Source organism: Triturus cristatus, chromosome 1_2 (genome assembly GCF_964204655.1).
Source record: "Triturus cristatus chromosome 1_2, aTriCri1.1, whole genome shotgun sequence".
In the NCBI taxonomy this organism is placed as follows: domain Eukaryota; kingdom Metazoa; phylum Chordata; class Amphibia; order Caudata; family Salamandridae; genus Triturus; species Triturus cristatus.
This window is the reverse complement of record NC_140580.1, coordinates 935,943,260-935,960,128: the sequence shown is the minus strand read 5'-3', so window position 1 is coordinate 935,960,128 and position 16,869 is coordinate 935,943,260. Positions and strand designations below refer to the sequence as shown.

The 16,869-nt window shown below is 46.6% G+C and overlaps 2 protein-coding genes across 4 annotated transcripts in view; one reads left to right on the top strand and one right to left on the bottom strand.

Annotated features, from left to right (window-relative positions):
* Positions 1 to 352: 352 nt before the first annotated feature.
* Positions 353 to 16,589, bottom strand: UBIAD1 (UbiA prenyltransferase domain containing 1). Of its 2 annotated transcripts, none has more exons than XM_085609877.1 (3): positions 15,658 to 16,589; positions 14,878 to 15,483; positions 353 to 2,587 (listed from the first exon to the last, which is right to left on the bottom strand). In XM_085609877.1, exons 2-3 carry the CDS (start codon positions 15,440 to 15,442, stop codon positions 2,094 to 2,096), a joined length of 1,059 nt encoding a protein of 352 aa, XP_085466003.1. In that variant the 5' UTR covers positions 15,443 to 15,483; positions 15,658 to 16,589; the 3' UTR covers positions 353 to 2,093. The 2 variants fall into 2 exon arrangements, with proteins under 2 accessions (XP_085466003.1, XP_085466002.1); XM_085609876.1 differs by having other exon boundaries at positions 16,106 to 16,248.
* MTOR (mechanistic target of rapamycin kinase) overlaps positions 16,482 to 16,869 on the top strand; it is a 1,008,697-nt gene continuing 1,008,309 nt past the window's right edge. For both annotated transcript variants that reach the window (XM_085609875.1, XM_085609873.1), the window contains exon 1: positions 16,482 to 16,673. The gene's annotated coding sequence lies outside the window, so the exon portion shown is untranslated. The remainder of the gene's footprint in view (positions 16,674 to 16,869) is intronic.

Below are 16,869 nucleotides of genomic sequence, written 5' to 3'. Positions count from 1 at the left end.
GGCGACTGACTCCGGAATCTGGGGATCACGGTTCGATCCCTGGCGCCGGAGGCAGCTTAGCCCATCACCATGTAACTCTGGGCAATAGCTTGCTTAATCTTCCCGACGGCCCCCAGCGCCTAGAGACCCTTACGGGCGACTGATCGCGCTTTACAAATGTGCATTATTATTATTATAATAGGACATTCACCTTTCTGCAGAATGTAAATGTGTTCCTTCCACTGCCTTCCGTCGAGTCATTCAAAGCACCAGGCAATAGATGCATGGGGGATTGCAATTCAATCAAGCTCAAGAGGAAATCATCTGATCCAATAACAAGAGCAGACTTTAACTTTTAAAGAAAGACAAGACATCGTAAAAAGCTATTTTATTAAGCAAACTAAGTTGTTATAATAGATACATTTATTTCAAGTCTAGAAGAAGGTGTGAAGAACACCTGTCTATCAAATAGTACAAAGTTCGCTAGGCATATTAAACTAGAAAAAAAAATATGATATGTGATAGAATTCTGTATGCAAAAAAAATTGCATTTTATAGAACGCATTCAAACAGAAAAAAGCCCGGTGAAATTATAAGCTAAAATGGGAACATTTTCTGCTGTTAATTCGAGCTTGTAAAGCAGCGATAGCTTGCCTCACTTACTTACACTTTGCTTCAAACATGACCTTTCCGGTCACAATTTCTCATATTTATATAGGACTTTCTGTACTTCCACTGCCTGGAAGAATTCTTGCTTCAATGATGTGTATACAAAAAAATGCAGTGCAAGACAGCATGCCAGCAAAATGCGATAATATAAACAGAACCAATCCTTAGCAAGAACACAACCTTCCTGCTTGAAACCAAACATGGTTTTGTAGACCTATTCCTTTTGAAGACAACATGCTGCATAAACCAGTCCTTGTATTTTGTTTATTTGGTCTTTCCAAAAATGGCTTACACAAACATAAACCAACACAATATGAACAATACAGTAGCGATGATGCCACGTAAACATTCAGCAACCCAGACAAGATGCACAATGAATACTTTTTTAAAAAGTTGAAAAAAATGGACCAAACTATATTGGACTAAAATTAAAATAAATAACATGAATAAAAAGAAAGCAAACCTACAGCTTTCATACCGTACCGTAAGGATTAGGCCGGAGTTACAATGGAGTGCAATGACAACAATTAAGGGAAGCTAGAAAAAGAGCAAACAAAAGTGACTACATTGCTCCGCGTTTAGTTAACTAATGGAAAAATATAGGCAGGGCCAAACTTTCTACGATTAAGAGGTGTTCATAGACCAGCATCTGAGCTCAAACTCCATGGCTACAAAAGTCGCGGACCTGCCAAGCTTCCTTTTGAGTTGTGGTTCGGTGTGCATTGGCTTTGCAGGATTTCAGTCCTTGCCACTAAAGAAGCTAAGATCCATACTCTTGAAGAACCTTCTGAAAGTGAATGCGCCTTGCTGATCAGCAGGCAAATAAATAGAACTTCCCTTCATACCTAGCAGCAGATACCCTACAACACATTTGCAGTATAAAAAAACACCCACAAAATCGCGTAACATTGCAAAGGAATAAAGAAGCCTTGTGCTTAGGAAGGCGACTGATTATCAGCACAACACTAAAAATTCATGTTTGCATAACCTGGCTAAGAATGGAACAAACTCTTCAGATTCTGTGTACTACTTTCAGCTGCTCCGATACAACACATTGTCCAATCAGATGTGGTTGCACAAACCTTCGTCTGTACAAAAGTCCACGGTAAGCTTGGGGTCTATAATAGTGCATTTTGGCAACACTTTACAAAAAGGCCTGTTGAAGAGGCACGGTGGTGACTATAATGCTGCTTCCACTGACATGAAGCCCTTAACTTCTAGGCCACCCTGGTAATCAATCTTCGGTCGACTGTGCAGATTTACGATTAGCGAAAGAGCTGCTTTACAAGGTTCGAGGTAGTCATCTTGCTGGGCTCTATATGCCTGAACTATTCTCGAGACATCAGCTCATTTCGACTACTACCATTCACTGAAGGTGAACGAGGTGCTCCAGGAACTCTACAGAATCCAACATTTGAAGAGGAGTCGAATCCCTTTTAACACTTTCAGCGTGAGATCCTGGGCAAGCTGCCAGCTGGCGCCAAGAAAATGGCAAATACATAAAAGAGTCCCAGAAAGAGGTTTAATCTGGCAGTTTTTTGGGAGATTTTACCGTACGACCGACTTCGGAACTGTCTCTCCAGAGAAAAGGCGACTGGAATGGTGAGCAGAGGCAGTACCATGCTGATAGTATAGCGGGTGGCCAGTACACAGAAGATGAGGTATGGCACGAAAAGCAATGTGTTGTACAGGATATAAGAGAATGTAGGTCCAATAAGAATGGCAAGTGTCACGATGCCAGCCTGTCTATCGGACTCCATGTCCCGGGTGTTATTGCTGTGCAAGATGGCCTCCGTGTTGAGGGCTAGCGGGACTGCGTACAACAGGGGTGCAACAGACAGATATCCAACCTGTACTGCGTGGGCAAACATAACTGCCAAGGGCCCAAATGTAATGAGGATTACCAGGTCTCCAAGGGCCACGTATTTAAAACCAATTCCTGCAAGAGGAAGAAAAAGAAACCAATATGAGAAAAACAGCAGAGATACATAATTCATCAGTGCTAGGAAATAACCACACTAGTTATGTGGAAAGAACAGAAACAAATTTATTGCAGAGGCCAAATAAATGCGTTTACCTTTGTTCTTGGCAGTGGGCAATCCATTACTAAACTAAAACTAGAGTAACACCATTAGTTCTGGCTTTTTTACTTTACGGACACTTTAACAATAAATGTTTGCTTTATTCAGATAGTTGCACAAGAATCAAAGGGAGCAAGACCTCCAAACTCCCTGGTCATTTTTCTTCCCCGTGCAGCAATTCTGCTCTGTCCTGTTGTCCTTGCGTCTCGCTGTCTGCCTTTCACCTTTCTGCCTCTTGTGTGTGCCTTTTTGTGTTTTTCCTGCCCTTTCACTTGTCTGCTTCTTTTTCATTGCCTTTTTCTCTTCTGCCTCTTCCCTTTTCCCCATGCTCGCCCCCACTTCCTGTCCTCCCAGACGCTGCTGCCCCCGCGGCCCCTCTCCCCCAGCACGTTGCTCCGGCTCCCAGCTGATTGTCCTCCCCCCGAACCCTACTTAATTGCAGCCACGCCACAGTCGCACCAAAGCAAACACGTCTGTGACCAGCATCAGGGACCCTGGTCCCCTGAAGTCACGGCCGCTACGACCCCAGCACTCTCCACACACACAAACATGGACTTAACAACAATTGCCAGTTCCAGACTCCAAACTACACCAAAGGCCCGATCTCCTGCAGACACTGCCGCCACACTTTCACCCACCTCCAGACCGCAGCACCAAGCCCCAGTCCACCAGACGCCACCATAAACAAACCACTGAGCTGCATCCTCCTCAACGTACGCTCCCTGCACAGACACACCATGGAAATCTGAGACCTCTTCAACACTCGCACGCCTGACGTAGCCTTCCTCACAAAGACCTGGACCAACGACAGCTCTGCACCCGACATCACAACCGCCATCCCCAAAGCCTACAATATCCTGAGAAAAGACAACCCCAACTGCCCAGGAGGAGGCCTCGCCATTGTACACAAAAGCTCCCACCGATTGGCAACCACCCACTCAGCCCCCCCCCCCCCCCCCAAGGAACACATCCACTTCCAGATCCAGCCGAACCCCAGAACGACACGCCGCGGAACACTCGTATACAGACTACCCGGACCCTGCACTCCCTTCACCAACGTCATCGCCAACGCCATCGCACCCCACGCCTTCGCCTCCACAGACTACATACTACGACCAGAACTTCCACCTGCACAACCACAGCGACCCCAACACCACTGCCCTCCTAGAGAACCTCACCAACATAGGACTGAAGCAACTTGTCTCCGCCCCCACCCAAACAGCAGGACACATACTCATCCCCATCTTCGCCGGAGAAAACAATAGTCGCTTCAGCCACACCATGGAACTGCTCTGGACCGAACACCACTGCATCCATTTCTCCCTCACAAAAACCATCGCAAACCAGCACATGTGCCGCCTCCAACGCAGAACCTGGAACAAACTCTCCGAAGAACACCTCACTGCAGCCCTCACCTGCACTCCACCCCCAACTACGACAAACGCCAACACAGTGGCAAGCAACCTCGACCAATGGATCGCCAACTGTGCCAACACTTTCACCACCCTCAGACCACCACGAGGCAACATAGCAAAAAAGCCAACTGGTTCACCACGACTCCCAGAGAATCCAAGCGCTCCTGCCTATGACTACGCCCACAACTCCAAGGAACTCTTCACCATCATACAGGAATTTGCCAACCCCAACAGCGAAACAACAGACGTCCGTGTCTGTCTCCGTGTCTGGTCTCTCTCTCTCCCTCCCTCTCTAACCCTCTCCCTCTCCCCAACCCTCTCCCTCCCTCCCCCTCTCCAACTGTCCCAGTTCCTTCTCCCGCCTCAAGATCAAGATGCTCAACGACAATTTCGACGACCAAGACCCCTGCACTGCCCCTACCCCTAACCACAGCGACGCCACCTTCTCACGACAGAACACACCATAAAAACCATGAAGCATCTTCTCAGGAGCACCCTCTGACCCCTGCCCGCCACACATCTTCTACAGGGCCGCCACTGCCATTGCACCCGAGCTACGTCAAACCATCAACTGCTCCCTCAAGACAGTCACATTCCCTGACAACCGGAAGTGCACCAAAGTCACACCCCCTGCTAAAGAAATCCTCCGCAGACCCGACTGATCTCAAGAACTTCAGACCCATCTCACTGCTTCCATTTGCAGCCAAAGTCATGAAAGAGGCCCTCAACACCCAGCTATCACACTTAATAGAAACCAGCAACATCCTAGACACCTCCCAATCCGGATACTGCATCAACCACAGCACCGACACAGCCCTCTTCGCCACCGCCAATGACATCCGCGCCCTCCTTACGGCAGCCCTCATCCTCCTGGACCTATCAGCACCCTTCCACACCGTCTCCCAATGCACACTAGCCACAAGGCTCCACGACGCTGGCATCCAAGGAAAGGCCTTGGACTGGCTATGATCATTCATCTTGGCAGAACTCGGAGAATAAAACTCCTGTCCTTCCTCTTAGAACCAACAGAGATCAGATGCGGAGTACCCCAAGGGTCCTCCCTCAGCCCCACCCTCTTCAACGTCCAGATGGCCCCCCTCGCAACCATCGTCAGAAACCATGGGCTCAACATCTCCTACACCGATGACATCCGGCTCATCCTTTTCCTCACCAAGGAACCAGACATCACCAGGCACAATTTCCAAGAAGGGATGAAAGCCGTTGCAACCTTGATGTAGAACAGCTGTCTGAAACTCAACTCGGAGAAAACAGAAGTCCTCAACCTCGGCCCCACCCCCTCTGCATGGGACGACACCTGGTGGCCCCCCGCCCTCGGAAACCCACCCACCCCAACGGACCATGCACGCAACCGCTGCATCATACTGGACTCACCACTCATCATGAATCGCCAAATCAACGCTGCCTCCTCCACATGCTTAAACACCGTTCGCATACTACGCAAGATGTTCAAGTGGATCTTACCGTCCCAAATCCAGGAAAACTGTTGCTCACGCACTCATTAGACAGTAGACTAGACTACGACAACATCCTCTACGCCACAATCAACAAAAAACTTGTCAGCAAACTCCAGATCACCCAGAATACCACAGCCAGACTAATCCTAAATACCTCATGGTACAACCACATCACCCAACACCTCCGCGACCTCCACTGGCTCCCCGTCGAAAGAAGAATAACCTTCAAGCTGCCCATGCTCGCCTACAAGGCCCTCCACAACACCGGACTCCAATACCTCAACGACAATCTCCTTCCACGCCCCCAAGACTCCGCTCAGCCGACCTCTCCCTAACCACCATCCCTCGCATCCACAGGACCAGAACAGGTGGAATATCCATCTCCTACATCGCAGCCAAGACCTGGAACAAACTCCCCCTTCACCTCCGACGGAGCCAGACACTGCACCAATTCAGGAAGACCTTAAGACCTAATGGAGCTGCCCACACTCACCCCCAGCACCTTGAGACCCTCACGGGAGAGTAGTGCGCTTTACAAATCACTAGTTGATTGATTGAATATTTTCAAATTACCTCCTTGACGTTTTTTAGGTACTTTACATTGCCATATAAAAATCACCATTAGCCTACAATATTTTGTTTTTACTTCTACTAACTGCTTTTAGGTCCTTTTAGCTTCACATTACAGATTCTACGGTTATTCATGTCTGCAAAAATACTATTGCTTTCATATGAAAGAGCAAAACACCAAGAATTCAAGCAGTTAGTGGGAAAGTGGGTAGTATGAGCATTCATTAGGAGGCATAAAATACTCTCTGCCATAGGATAAAAATGATATTAAAAGTCAACTAGTAGTTATAGGACCTTATAAGAGAACTCCTCTGTGACTTGAAATGTCCTTATAACGATTGGGAGGGTTATTTTATCCAATACATTCTATAGAGTGGAGGCTTTGACTAGGGAATTTGATTCCATTACAACTAAAATGTTTAAGTATGATCAGATTCATATAGCAAATGGGTAGGGATGCAATTAAGTCTAAAGAAGGTGAAAAGCAACTTACACTCTTGACAGTTATTAAATACAGGTGCAATTAATTCTGTCAGTGAATGCTGTGGTTCTTAACAGAGATCTCACTTTCAATCTGATAGATGTTAAGGTGAATGATAATATGGACAAAGTCCTACTCGGTGGACGGTTGCAAAAGGAACAGCACTACTTTAAATGCACATCACTATTTTAATTCAAGTATCTACTTCCAATCCGATGCTTCAGCCTCACCTACCCATTGCTCACAATTTTTCAGAAACAGCAATGTACATACTTGCACTTTCCATACTTTATTCTACCTTGTACAGTTTGACACCTTTGATGACCCGATGGACAATGCAAGGTCCCCATTTTGGGTGCATGCTCGGGTGGAAGCATCTTCATTTCCCTTCCACAAAATGGCAGCCATAACAATTTAAATTGTGAAAGGACTACTAACCTCACACCAATTCAGGGAAAGAGACATAGGACTACGATCCATGGAACATCACAAAACAGAAAGGAAGGACCAACCACTGCTCATTGCTCTATAGAAAGGAACAGAGGACTACATCCCAGAGAGGTTCGGTACAGTGAAAGAGCTATAAGACTATACCCCAGATCTGAACCATCACCGGATAACAAGCAGCCATCTTGGAATGGCACTTACATCAGCCAATTAATTTTTTTTTTCTCAGCTCATTCCCCCTAGACTTCTCTTACTGTCTCCATCTGCCAATTAGCTTTCCACAAAGTCTAAAATAATGGCCCGTAACTATCCGTTCCCAACCTATTCTACCTAACCGCTAGGACTACTATCTGCCTATTTAAGCTTTATCTGTTAAATAAAAATACCCCACCTCCTTGTACTCCTTCTTGGGGGGGCCCTTCCCAAATGGAGATCAGTCCCGACCCTTCAGGATACAATGCCTTAATTATCAACTACCCGCCTACCCTCTCCAACAATGCAGCCAAAAAACACAAACATCGCATACTCAAAGGCAGACACTAATCTCAGACGTCTACTTCTGTACAAACAAGGGTAGGATAGTTATTGACTTCATCTTCTATACAAGAAAACGAGCATGCTGGCGGAATGTGTTATATTCCATGCTTCGAACATCAGGCACTAGGAAAACACCTCATAGTATCAAATGAACGACGTCGCCCTCGCTCACCTTCAACGCTAATGCCACTATCACCCCCTACAACAATGGTATCGTCCTTATCCAAGCCTCTAATGCCAATCTAGCCATGATGGCCAACATCGTCCCTACACTCAAGAAGGCGGTCTCAGCTAAATCTAATGACCCCTATCAACACCATATAACCAGCCCTCCACAGTCGGGAGGCCCACACTCTCCCTAAATAATCTCCCCCCCCCTTAGAGGTTCTCGGAACCTCTCAACCCCCTGTCAGACTGACCCAATTCACTAGACCTCCGACTCAGAAGGCGGGCGAGCCTACAGGTTCGTTCTTCGCGCCATTCTCCAGTCCGTTACAGGCTGATTCTCGAGTGGCGAGTTCCCCTCTCACCCTATCGCCATTGCACTCATTAAATGTTCTCCCATCTCGCATTCCTCTTTCTATGCCACCTGTTAGGTCGGAGTCCTGGCAACTGCCCTCCACAGACCATGTTCCCCTAAACCCACTCAATCCCTACTTGACCACCCCTGACTCACAAGACACTGGCCCTCCCACCCTCATACTTGTACCAACCCCTCTATCCACACATTATGGAACACCGCAAGTCCTCGATGACCAACTTCCCCTCTGTAACCTCAAAATTCCGCTGTAGACCTCTCTGGTACATATCGCGACCCCTCCTCTCCCCCAGAACTCCCCACACAACCTTTACCCCTCCTCCAGCCTTTAGACCTGGTGGCGCGCCTGGATGATGTATCTCTACAGCTGCACCTTCTCACCATCAAACTTCATGATTTGAAAGCCCTTTCAATTGAACACCCCGAGCCCTACTAGTGACAGAACTCGACTTGGTCACCCCCCCACTTCTATCTCTAAAACCATACCCCTACCTAAAGCTCCCTCCGCCCCAGAAGAGCAAAGGCTTATCTCGTGTCTAACGATATCGAGGACCTACTCAATTCCTACTCGCTTATCTTAGACACCAACAAGATTACTTCGGGGCAAATTCAAGCTATTCACGCTAACCAGTACAGAGAACCCCCTCACAACCTCAGAGGCATAAATAATGACAACCTTATGAGAGTTAACATCATACAGACTCCTCCCCCTCATACACCGGTGCAACTTAAATACGTACTACTCAACTGCAGGTCAGCCAGCAAACACGCCTCTGACATATTCGACCTCATCCAACACAATGAGATAGACATCATCATCCTCACTGAAACTTGGCTCAATCCTGCTTCCACTCCCATCCTAAACCTATTAGTGCCTCCTACCCATGACATAATCCGTCTAGACAGAGTTTTGAAGACAGGCGGTGGCCTAGCTTGTATACATCGGAGCACACTATCGGTCTCCCACTCGGAGTCCTCTACGCCATCCTCATGCAAATACCTTTGTGTCAATATCTCTAGTCACAACCTTCCGGTATGCAAACTACACACATTTTATCACCTCCCTGGGGACAACCTCCCCTTCATCGAACAATTAATGGAAATCATCTCTGGCGATGTTGATTCTGCTATGGCCCAAATCTTCCAGTGATTTCAACCTCCACTGGTCCAACCTCAATGACCAAGCTGTAACATCCCTCAAATCCTTCATAAGTGATCACGAGCTGATTAAACACTGTGACCGGCCAACCCATAATAAAGAAGAAATTCTGGACCTCATCACCAAAGATCACACTGGACACCATTACCTCTTGCGATTGGTCCGATCATCACTGCATCTTCTTTTTCATTAACATGGAGGTCTATCTGAGGAAGGCTCAACCAACGAAATCGAAGATTTGTAAAAGGGACCTTAGAGATAATACAGCTGATCTAGTAACCCACTGTACATTTGTCCTCTCTCCACAAGTTGACATGTCTGAGGTACATTCTCTCACTGACTTCTACAATTCTACTATCTCTAGCAACATGGATTCCATTGCTCCACTCCAACAAAAAATGTCTCATCAAAAACATCCAAACCATGGTTCAACGACAACTTAAACTTGAAACGCCGCAACCATAGGGCAATCGAACGATCCTGAAGATCGAAACCACCCTCGGACCAGCTAATAATCCTTAGATCGGTAAGGAGCTCCTATAACAAACAAATCAAGATCGCTAAGGCCGACTACTTCAAAACCCAACTTAATCAAGCCGCTAATTGCCCCAAGAAATTTTCGAGTTGGTGAAACAACAATTGGTGAAAGCACCAAACCGCTTGGTTTCTGGAGTCAGCCCACCTTCATGCGATGACCTGGCTGCCTTCTTTACTGAGAAATATAGACTCATCAATATTGATCTGGACTCCAGCAAGGCTCTATTGCAATCCGGTGGGTCTGCGCCCCCCCCCCTCTCCCTCCCCATCAGAGAAGATCAAACAGACTAGCCTGAGAACTAAGAACAATGCATCATGGGGCACCTTCACTTCCCTCAGTGAAAGAGACACTAACAAGATTCTTCAGAGTATCAACTCATCTAATCATTTTAGCGACCCGTTACCACCTTCCATCTTCAAAGAAATCAAGGATGTCGTCACCCCCATATGGACAAAGATTGTCAATGCGTCTATCACAAGGTACTATCCCGGATTGCCTAAAAGCCGCTCAGGTAACACCTATCTTAAAAAAGCCTACCGCAGATAGTACGGACCTTAACGACTTCCGCCCTATTTCTAACATCCCCACTCTAGCCGAACTCCTAGAAAAATGCGTCCAATCTCAACTATGTGCCCACATCGAGAATTTCCATCTCCTGGACCAACACCAATCTGGCTTTTGAAGTGGGCACAGCACCGAATCGGCTCTCATTCACGTTATGGATGACATTTTTAAAATGCTTCACCAAAATGAGTCTTGCCTCCTTATCCTTCTTGACCTTTCCTCTGCGTTTGACACTGTTAATCACGACAACCTCCTTCCATTTTGGAGCACAGGATGGGCCTGTCTGGTTGGGTGCTGCAATAATAATAATAATAATAATAATAATAATCCACATTTGTAACGCGCGAACAATCACCCGTAAGGGTCTCTAGGCGCTGGGGGCCGTCGGGAAGATTAAGCAAGCTACTGCCCAGAGTCACATGGTGCTGGGCTAATCTGCCGCCAGCGCTGGGGATTGAACCGTGATCCCCAGATTCCGGAGTCAGTTGCCCTGACCGTGGCGCCACACCTCTTCCCATCCTTCCCCCCCACAGATCTCAAAGAGTTAAGGCCAACCACTCTCTCTCTCCCAGCCATCACCGGTATCCATGGGATTTCCCCCTTATCTCCCATACTCTTCAATTTGCGCTTGGAACCTTTAGCTAATGCACTAAATTCTACAGACATTCTCTTCCATATATATGCGGATGATAAACAACTTTATCTGAAAATCTCCTCCCCGAATAACCTCATATCACTCAACACCAATGTTCCCTCTAATTGTTTTCCTCTGTGTGCGGCAGAGTAAGGTCTCTGTGCGCTGCAGCCAAAGCTATGTGCGCCGAGAACTCGACCGCACATGTAAACCAGGGCTTTAAGTGGGATGAAACAACCAGGGGGAGCCTCTCAAAGGGGCGTGACCGGTGCAATTAAGGGCATAGCTGTAAAGCAATTAAGCAAAAAATCTGTGTTTAGCATAGTGCGACACCTGACTGATATTTTGCTTCTTCTGTCATTGCATCCTAATATATAATACAAGTAACATTACACCTACAAGAAGCCAGGACTATTGGCTTTGTCAATGGTTGTTTGTTGCATAAAATTGTATATAAGATTGAAAATGCTTCAGCTCTTGTGGTAGAGGTTGTGGCTTAATGCTCGAGCTGCTAATTTAGGAGATGGGTTTTGAGTCTCGGTCAGATTAACATCTCGTGATTCTCAGCAAATCAATTAATCACCCCATGCATACAAAAATAAATAAATAATTTAAATCGCTCCAATACTTTTGGATTGAGTTCGCACTATATAAAAATTGCTGCATTTCTTTTCTAAATGTGGGGTTGATGGTTTGCTTTTTGAAAGAATTTATGTTAAATGCAGCCCATGACGGACGCTGTGAGCAGGGGAGCAACTAGTCCTGAACTTCGGTGGCTAACACTCCCAGCCAGGGCTGGCTCTGCATTGGTCGCACACTGTGCAACAGTCTTTTTTTGACACCCATTCCCTCCTCCTTCATGAATTTGCTCACTACCACTCACCAACAATGCACCTCATCTCTCTATAGCACCTTTCTGACAAACATTTCATTTTTTAATAACGCTGTTCCTAGTTTACTCACACTCAGGTCTGTGATCTGCATGGTATACGTTCTTTGTAGCAGGCACATTAACCCTCTGCGCTGTGTGGGTGGCAGACATGCCCATGTGAATGCACAGTGAGTGATGCAACAGTGTAAGAGTAGGTAGGGTAAGAGGAGTGACTGCAGGATGAGTGAGATCATATGAATTTGGGTGTGGATGTAAGTGCAGAGTGGGACAAATGAATGCATTGCTCGTGATGGGCTTGTTTGAGTGAGATTGCAGATTGAGCAGTGAGATTGCAGCTTGAGCAGTGAGAGCCACAGGTGAGTGAAGTGTCATATGAGTGCATGGTGAGTAGTGTGCTCCTGTGACTGCAGAGTGATATACAGCCTGAACAGCGCAATTGTATTGAGAGTACAGAGTAATCAATGTGAGTGCTGGGTGAGCGAGTGAATGGTGTCAGTGTATGGTGATCAGTGTGAGTGCATTGTGTTCGCTGTGAGTGTATTGTGATCGCTGTGAGTGTATTGTGATCGCTGTGAGTGCAGGGTGAGCGGGAAAGTGAAGGGCGAGAATGAGGCGTGAGTTGTCTGAATGCAGGGTGCATTCCAGGACACAGACTGTATATGACCTGAAGGTGTGTGTATGTGGTGCACAACTGTAGGAGGTGAGTGAAAATGAGTGAGCGTTTGTCAGTGTCTATACATTCAATGAAACTATAGTAATGGCACATTGCGTACTGTACAAAAGCTGAACAAAAATACACAGGGCCCCTAGAATTCTGCAGCAGAGGAAAGCACCAAATTATGCAGCAGTGTTGGCTAAATTATGGAATAAGAATAGGCAAATTATGTGTGATAGAGCACATGCTTTCTTAGTGTTACTTCATTCTTTTATAAATGGTAATCCTGTCTGCACAAATATTTCACCTCCTTAGGACCGGTTTGTAAACCAAATACAGACGTAAGCAACTGAAAGATGCCCAGCCAACCTTTGTGAGGAGCCTTCCATACATGCAAACATATGTCTCAACTTTGTTCAGTAACTTTTGATTTGTTTAAGCTAGAAACTATTTTTATTTGGTTTAAATCTACAGATTTCTGTTTCAGATGATGGATTATGTGGCAAATCCATAATTAGGCAAATATAAAGCATAATTCCAGTGGCCCTGGTAATACCTTATACTTGTGACGCTGCAATATGCCATGTGCTTAGGAACAAGCAGACCTTCTAGTCTGATGACGCAATGTATCACATCACGGTTTCCCAATAAAAGAATAAAAGAGTATGGGAAAATATGCATGCTACCCTGAAAACTACGGTAAGAGCTATTCATTCTGCTGCTAATGGTGGTGGGTTATGTAACGCAGGGATTACTGGATGAGGCTGAAAAACAGGTAGGCTTTAGCGCTGCTGGAACCCAGTGTGACAATCGTTTTGTCAGCACCCAACTGACCACCTTCTCCTTGAATTCCCTTACTACCATCATTTAACAGTACCCTTCACATCTCCAAAACGTATCTCTGGCATACATTTTTTTTTATACAGGTCTACTCATTGTTCACTCACTCATTGTTCATTCACAGTCAGTTCTCTGATCATGGTGCGTCAGTAACACGTTCTTTGCAGCAGGCACATGAACCTTTAAGAGTTCCAGCAGGAGCATTAATCACTGTCATTATCTTGAAATGTTTAATGTTGCCTCATTACTGATGGCCACCCAAGGAAACTAGCAGCACCAGCTTTCAAACTCAAAAGTTATTGTAAAAACACAGAGACCCCACCCCACACACCTCACAAGGTCAGTGCCAGGTGCGACTGCACTAACGTCCTAAAGCTGGCCCTGATTGAACACACACACACACAGCAACGGCATTAATCCATCCTGTGTTATGTGAAACAAAGAAAACATTTAAAAAATCAGTTGTGAGCTTTTGAATAACCGCACTATTCAACGTCTTCCTGCGGGTCAGTGCATGTATCCAGCTCCCAGCCCGATGGGAAAACATAACAATTTGATTATTAATTTTTAGCGGCATCGACCAGAGAGAGGCATTGGTACAGCACACTTTCAAAAATGTAAGTGAAAAGCAGTCCTGATCCTACATTGTGAACAGGCGCGCAACGTCCATAGTGCTCAAAGTGCTTCTGACACTAAATTGATTGCCCCATGATGCAAGAATTCAGCTAAAGATTGCATGTCTGTCTCACAAAGCCCTCCATTTCAAAACCCCCAGTTATCTAGCGCAAACGCTAGAATTATCCGGAGGAGGTAGACCTTCTAGGAGTGCTAACTCTCTCCTCCTGAAACCACAGATCTTTCGCAAAAAGAACGGGTCACCGAGCTTTCTCTGGCTCTGCGCCAAAGATCTGGAACTCTCTCTCCCACCAAAAATTCAGAGAATCTCTTCCAAGGTTGCCTTCAAATTGGAAGTAATAAGATTCCTCACGAACAAGTTCTTACTTTAAAAGGGTCTTGGATTGTCTGCTCGACTGATTTGGACTTACACCCCAAGTCCTGCATTGGGTGTTTTTCTTCTCTACTAATCACGTACTCCCCTCCTAGTTCGCTATGTACCAGTTATTACCTTACCCTTTGTTGACCCCTTTCGATTATAACCTTGCTGTTTGGTATGCATATTTGATTTGTTGGGATCTGTATTCCTGTTGATACCTGTACTGCAACTGTTACCTTCCTTTCCCTCAATTTGTAAAGCGCTCTGATATCCTTTAGGATCATGTTCGCGCTATATAAATCTTTATAAATAAATACATACAGTGCAAAAATCTACAAGTTCCAGCATAATGGAAAGGAAGGCTGGTTTTGTTACTTTCCTTCAGAATATCACCCCACCCGTCACTTACCTCCAGTGTACAAGAAAGAACTAGAGAGGCCCCCAAAATAGATGAGAGCCAAGTGCTCGAGCTTCAGTGTTGACAAGCCATATATGCAGGCTGCACAGACACAGCCCAGGGTGTACAGGCAGGCCCCAAAGCGCACTACGTCCTGGGGCTCCAGGATATGGTCCACCAGTGTCCGGTCGTCGCTCTTCTTGTGGTCAATGCCTTTGGAGAAATCATAGTAGGTGTTCACCAGGTTCCCAGCACCATGCACAGCGAGAACAGCCACGGCGCAGACCAGCAACAGCAGAACATTTAAACTGCCCTGAGATCGATACGCCAAAACACTGCCTAATACTACAGGGATCAGCGAGGCACTGAAACTCCAAGGTCGAAGTGCTAGCACGTACGACGCACACTTCTGCCTCCAGGCAGAGTGACCGTGACATCTCTTTTCAGTCTCAGGCGGCTGTGGATGATCTGAGACGCTAGCCAGGTGTGCTGCCTCTCCGTTACAGTGCAGGTCCAAAACATGCTCGTGGTCAGCGAGGACGCCGGTTTTATCCACAGATTTTCCTGGTGTCACCATGGAAGCGTCAGTTACAGGAAATAACAACGGCTCGGAAGAACCTAGAGTAAGAAGACGAAGAGCAGAGTAATTGTTATTCCGCGTGCATTTAGTGGACTCTCAAGTTTTAAGGCTGCTGCTTCAATCAGAATAGTAGCATGACCACCTAACTGTTAGCTGCAACAGGAACGAACCGTGAACATCATAGGAGGCTACGTTATGAAAATACTACAAACCTGTTGCTTCTGTCTTCAGAGGGACGGTCGGGAATGATGGAAGTGCACGCAACACCGAAAAGTTACTCGAACTGCGTAGGGAACTAGTCAGAGCCCAAGGAAGAGCAGATGGAGGAGTTACCCTCTGGCTATAGTTTTAGTTTCGGTTTCAGTTCTAAAAAAAAGGGTCCTTCTCCTAAGCAGCACGAATGGAAAGTGGGGAAATTCCGTTTCCTAGACCTTAATGTTCGCTCTGGGATTTCCCCAGTAGCTGGAGGAAGCCATTGGTCAATGACATCCACTCAGATCAGTCGAGCAGATACCTTAACAGAACAGTCTTATGTGAAGCCAACGGATTGCACTCAGATTATTATTCAAAGTCACATGCGTTTCTAAAACTACATCAGGTTGTTAACCCTACATCAGATCTTCCCTCGTGTTAGTCTTCCACTTCGCCACGCACTCTCACCTAGGTCCATGGCTGCCTGAGCCTCCGTTCTTCTGACGTGTCACCGGTGACCCAGGAATATCCGCTGCACCGCCCTATCCTCCGGTGTGCCATCTTCGTTAGGGTTATCCAAGCTTGGCAGCCATCTTGGAAAGGGTAGAGACCCGCGAAAACAACGTCTGTCTGTACCGGAGCATATTACTAGAGTGGAATCTACTTTTCTGCCAGGAAACATTAGTAGTCAGTCTCTACCGTAGCAATAGACAACGACGATTTCAGGAGCGCTAAGGCTCCATTACACCATTTCACCACTACGTCCCCTACCATAACATCCCCTAGCCATGCATCTTTTTCGCGGCCGGAACTGCAATCTTAGATCATTATTTCCGGCGTCGCTACTCCCGGCAGACACCGCGCGCTGGAATGGCTGCAAGCAGGGGATGGTAGGGTGGTAAGGAAAGAACCGTGTAACCACCCTGGGAGTATGCGGCCCACTTAGCGCCGTAGACACTCTGGGCATTGCCCCGAGACTCTGGGGCAGGAGCAACGGGAAGTGAGTGGGCGCAGCACAATCCGGCCACCAGGCAAGGTGAGCAGAAGGTCCCACCCCTGTCGATCTTGCCTATTGGTACTTCTTCCTGTCAATAACACCGGCTTGCTCGCTCATTGGTTCCAGCTGTGGCAACCACAGAATGCTTTCAGCTAAGAGATCTTCAGGAGCAAGTGTATTCAGCGTGTGTAGTGGCTACACAGAAGCATAGTGTACGGAGATTGTAGTGCATACC

Coding starts and splice junctions, on each gene's coding strand:
- UBIAD1 (XM_085609876.1), bottom strand. Junction 2,588..14,877: donor TTCTTTCTTGTACACTGGAG/GTAAGTGACGGG, acceptor TTCCTCTTGCAG/GAATTGGTTTTAAATACGTG.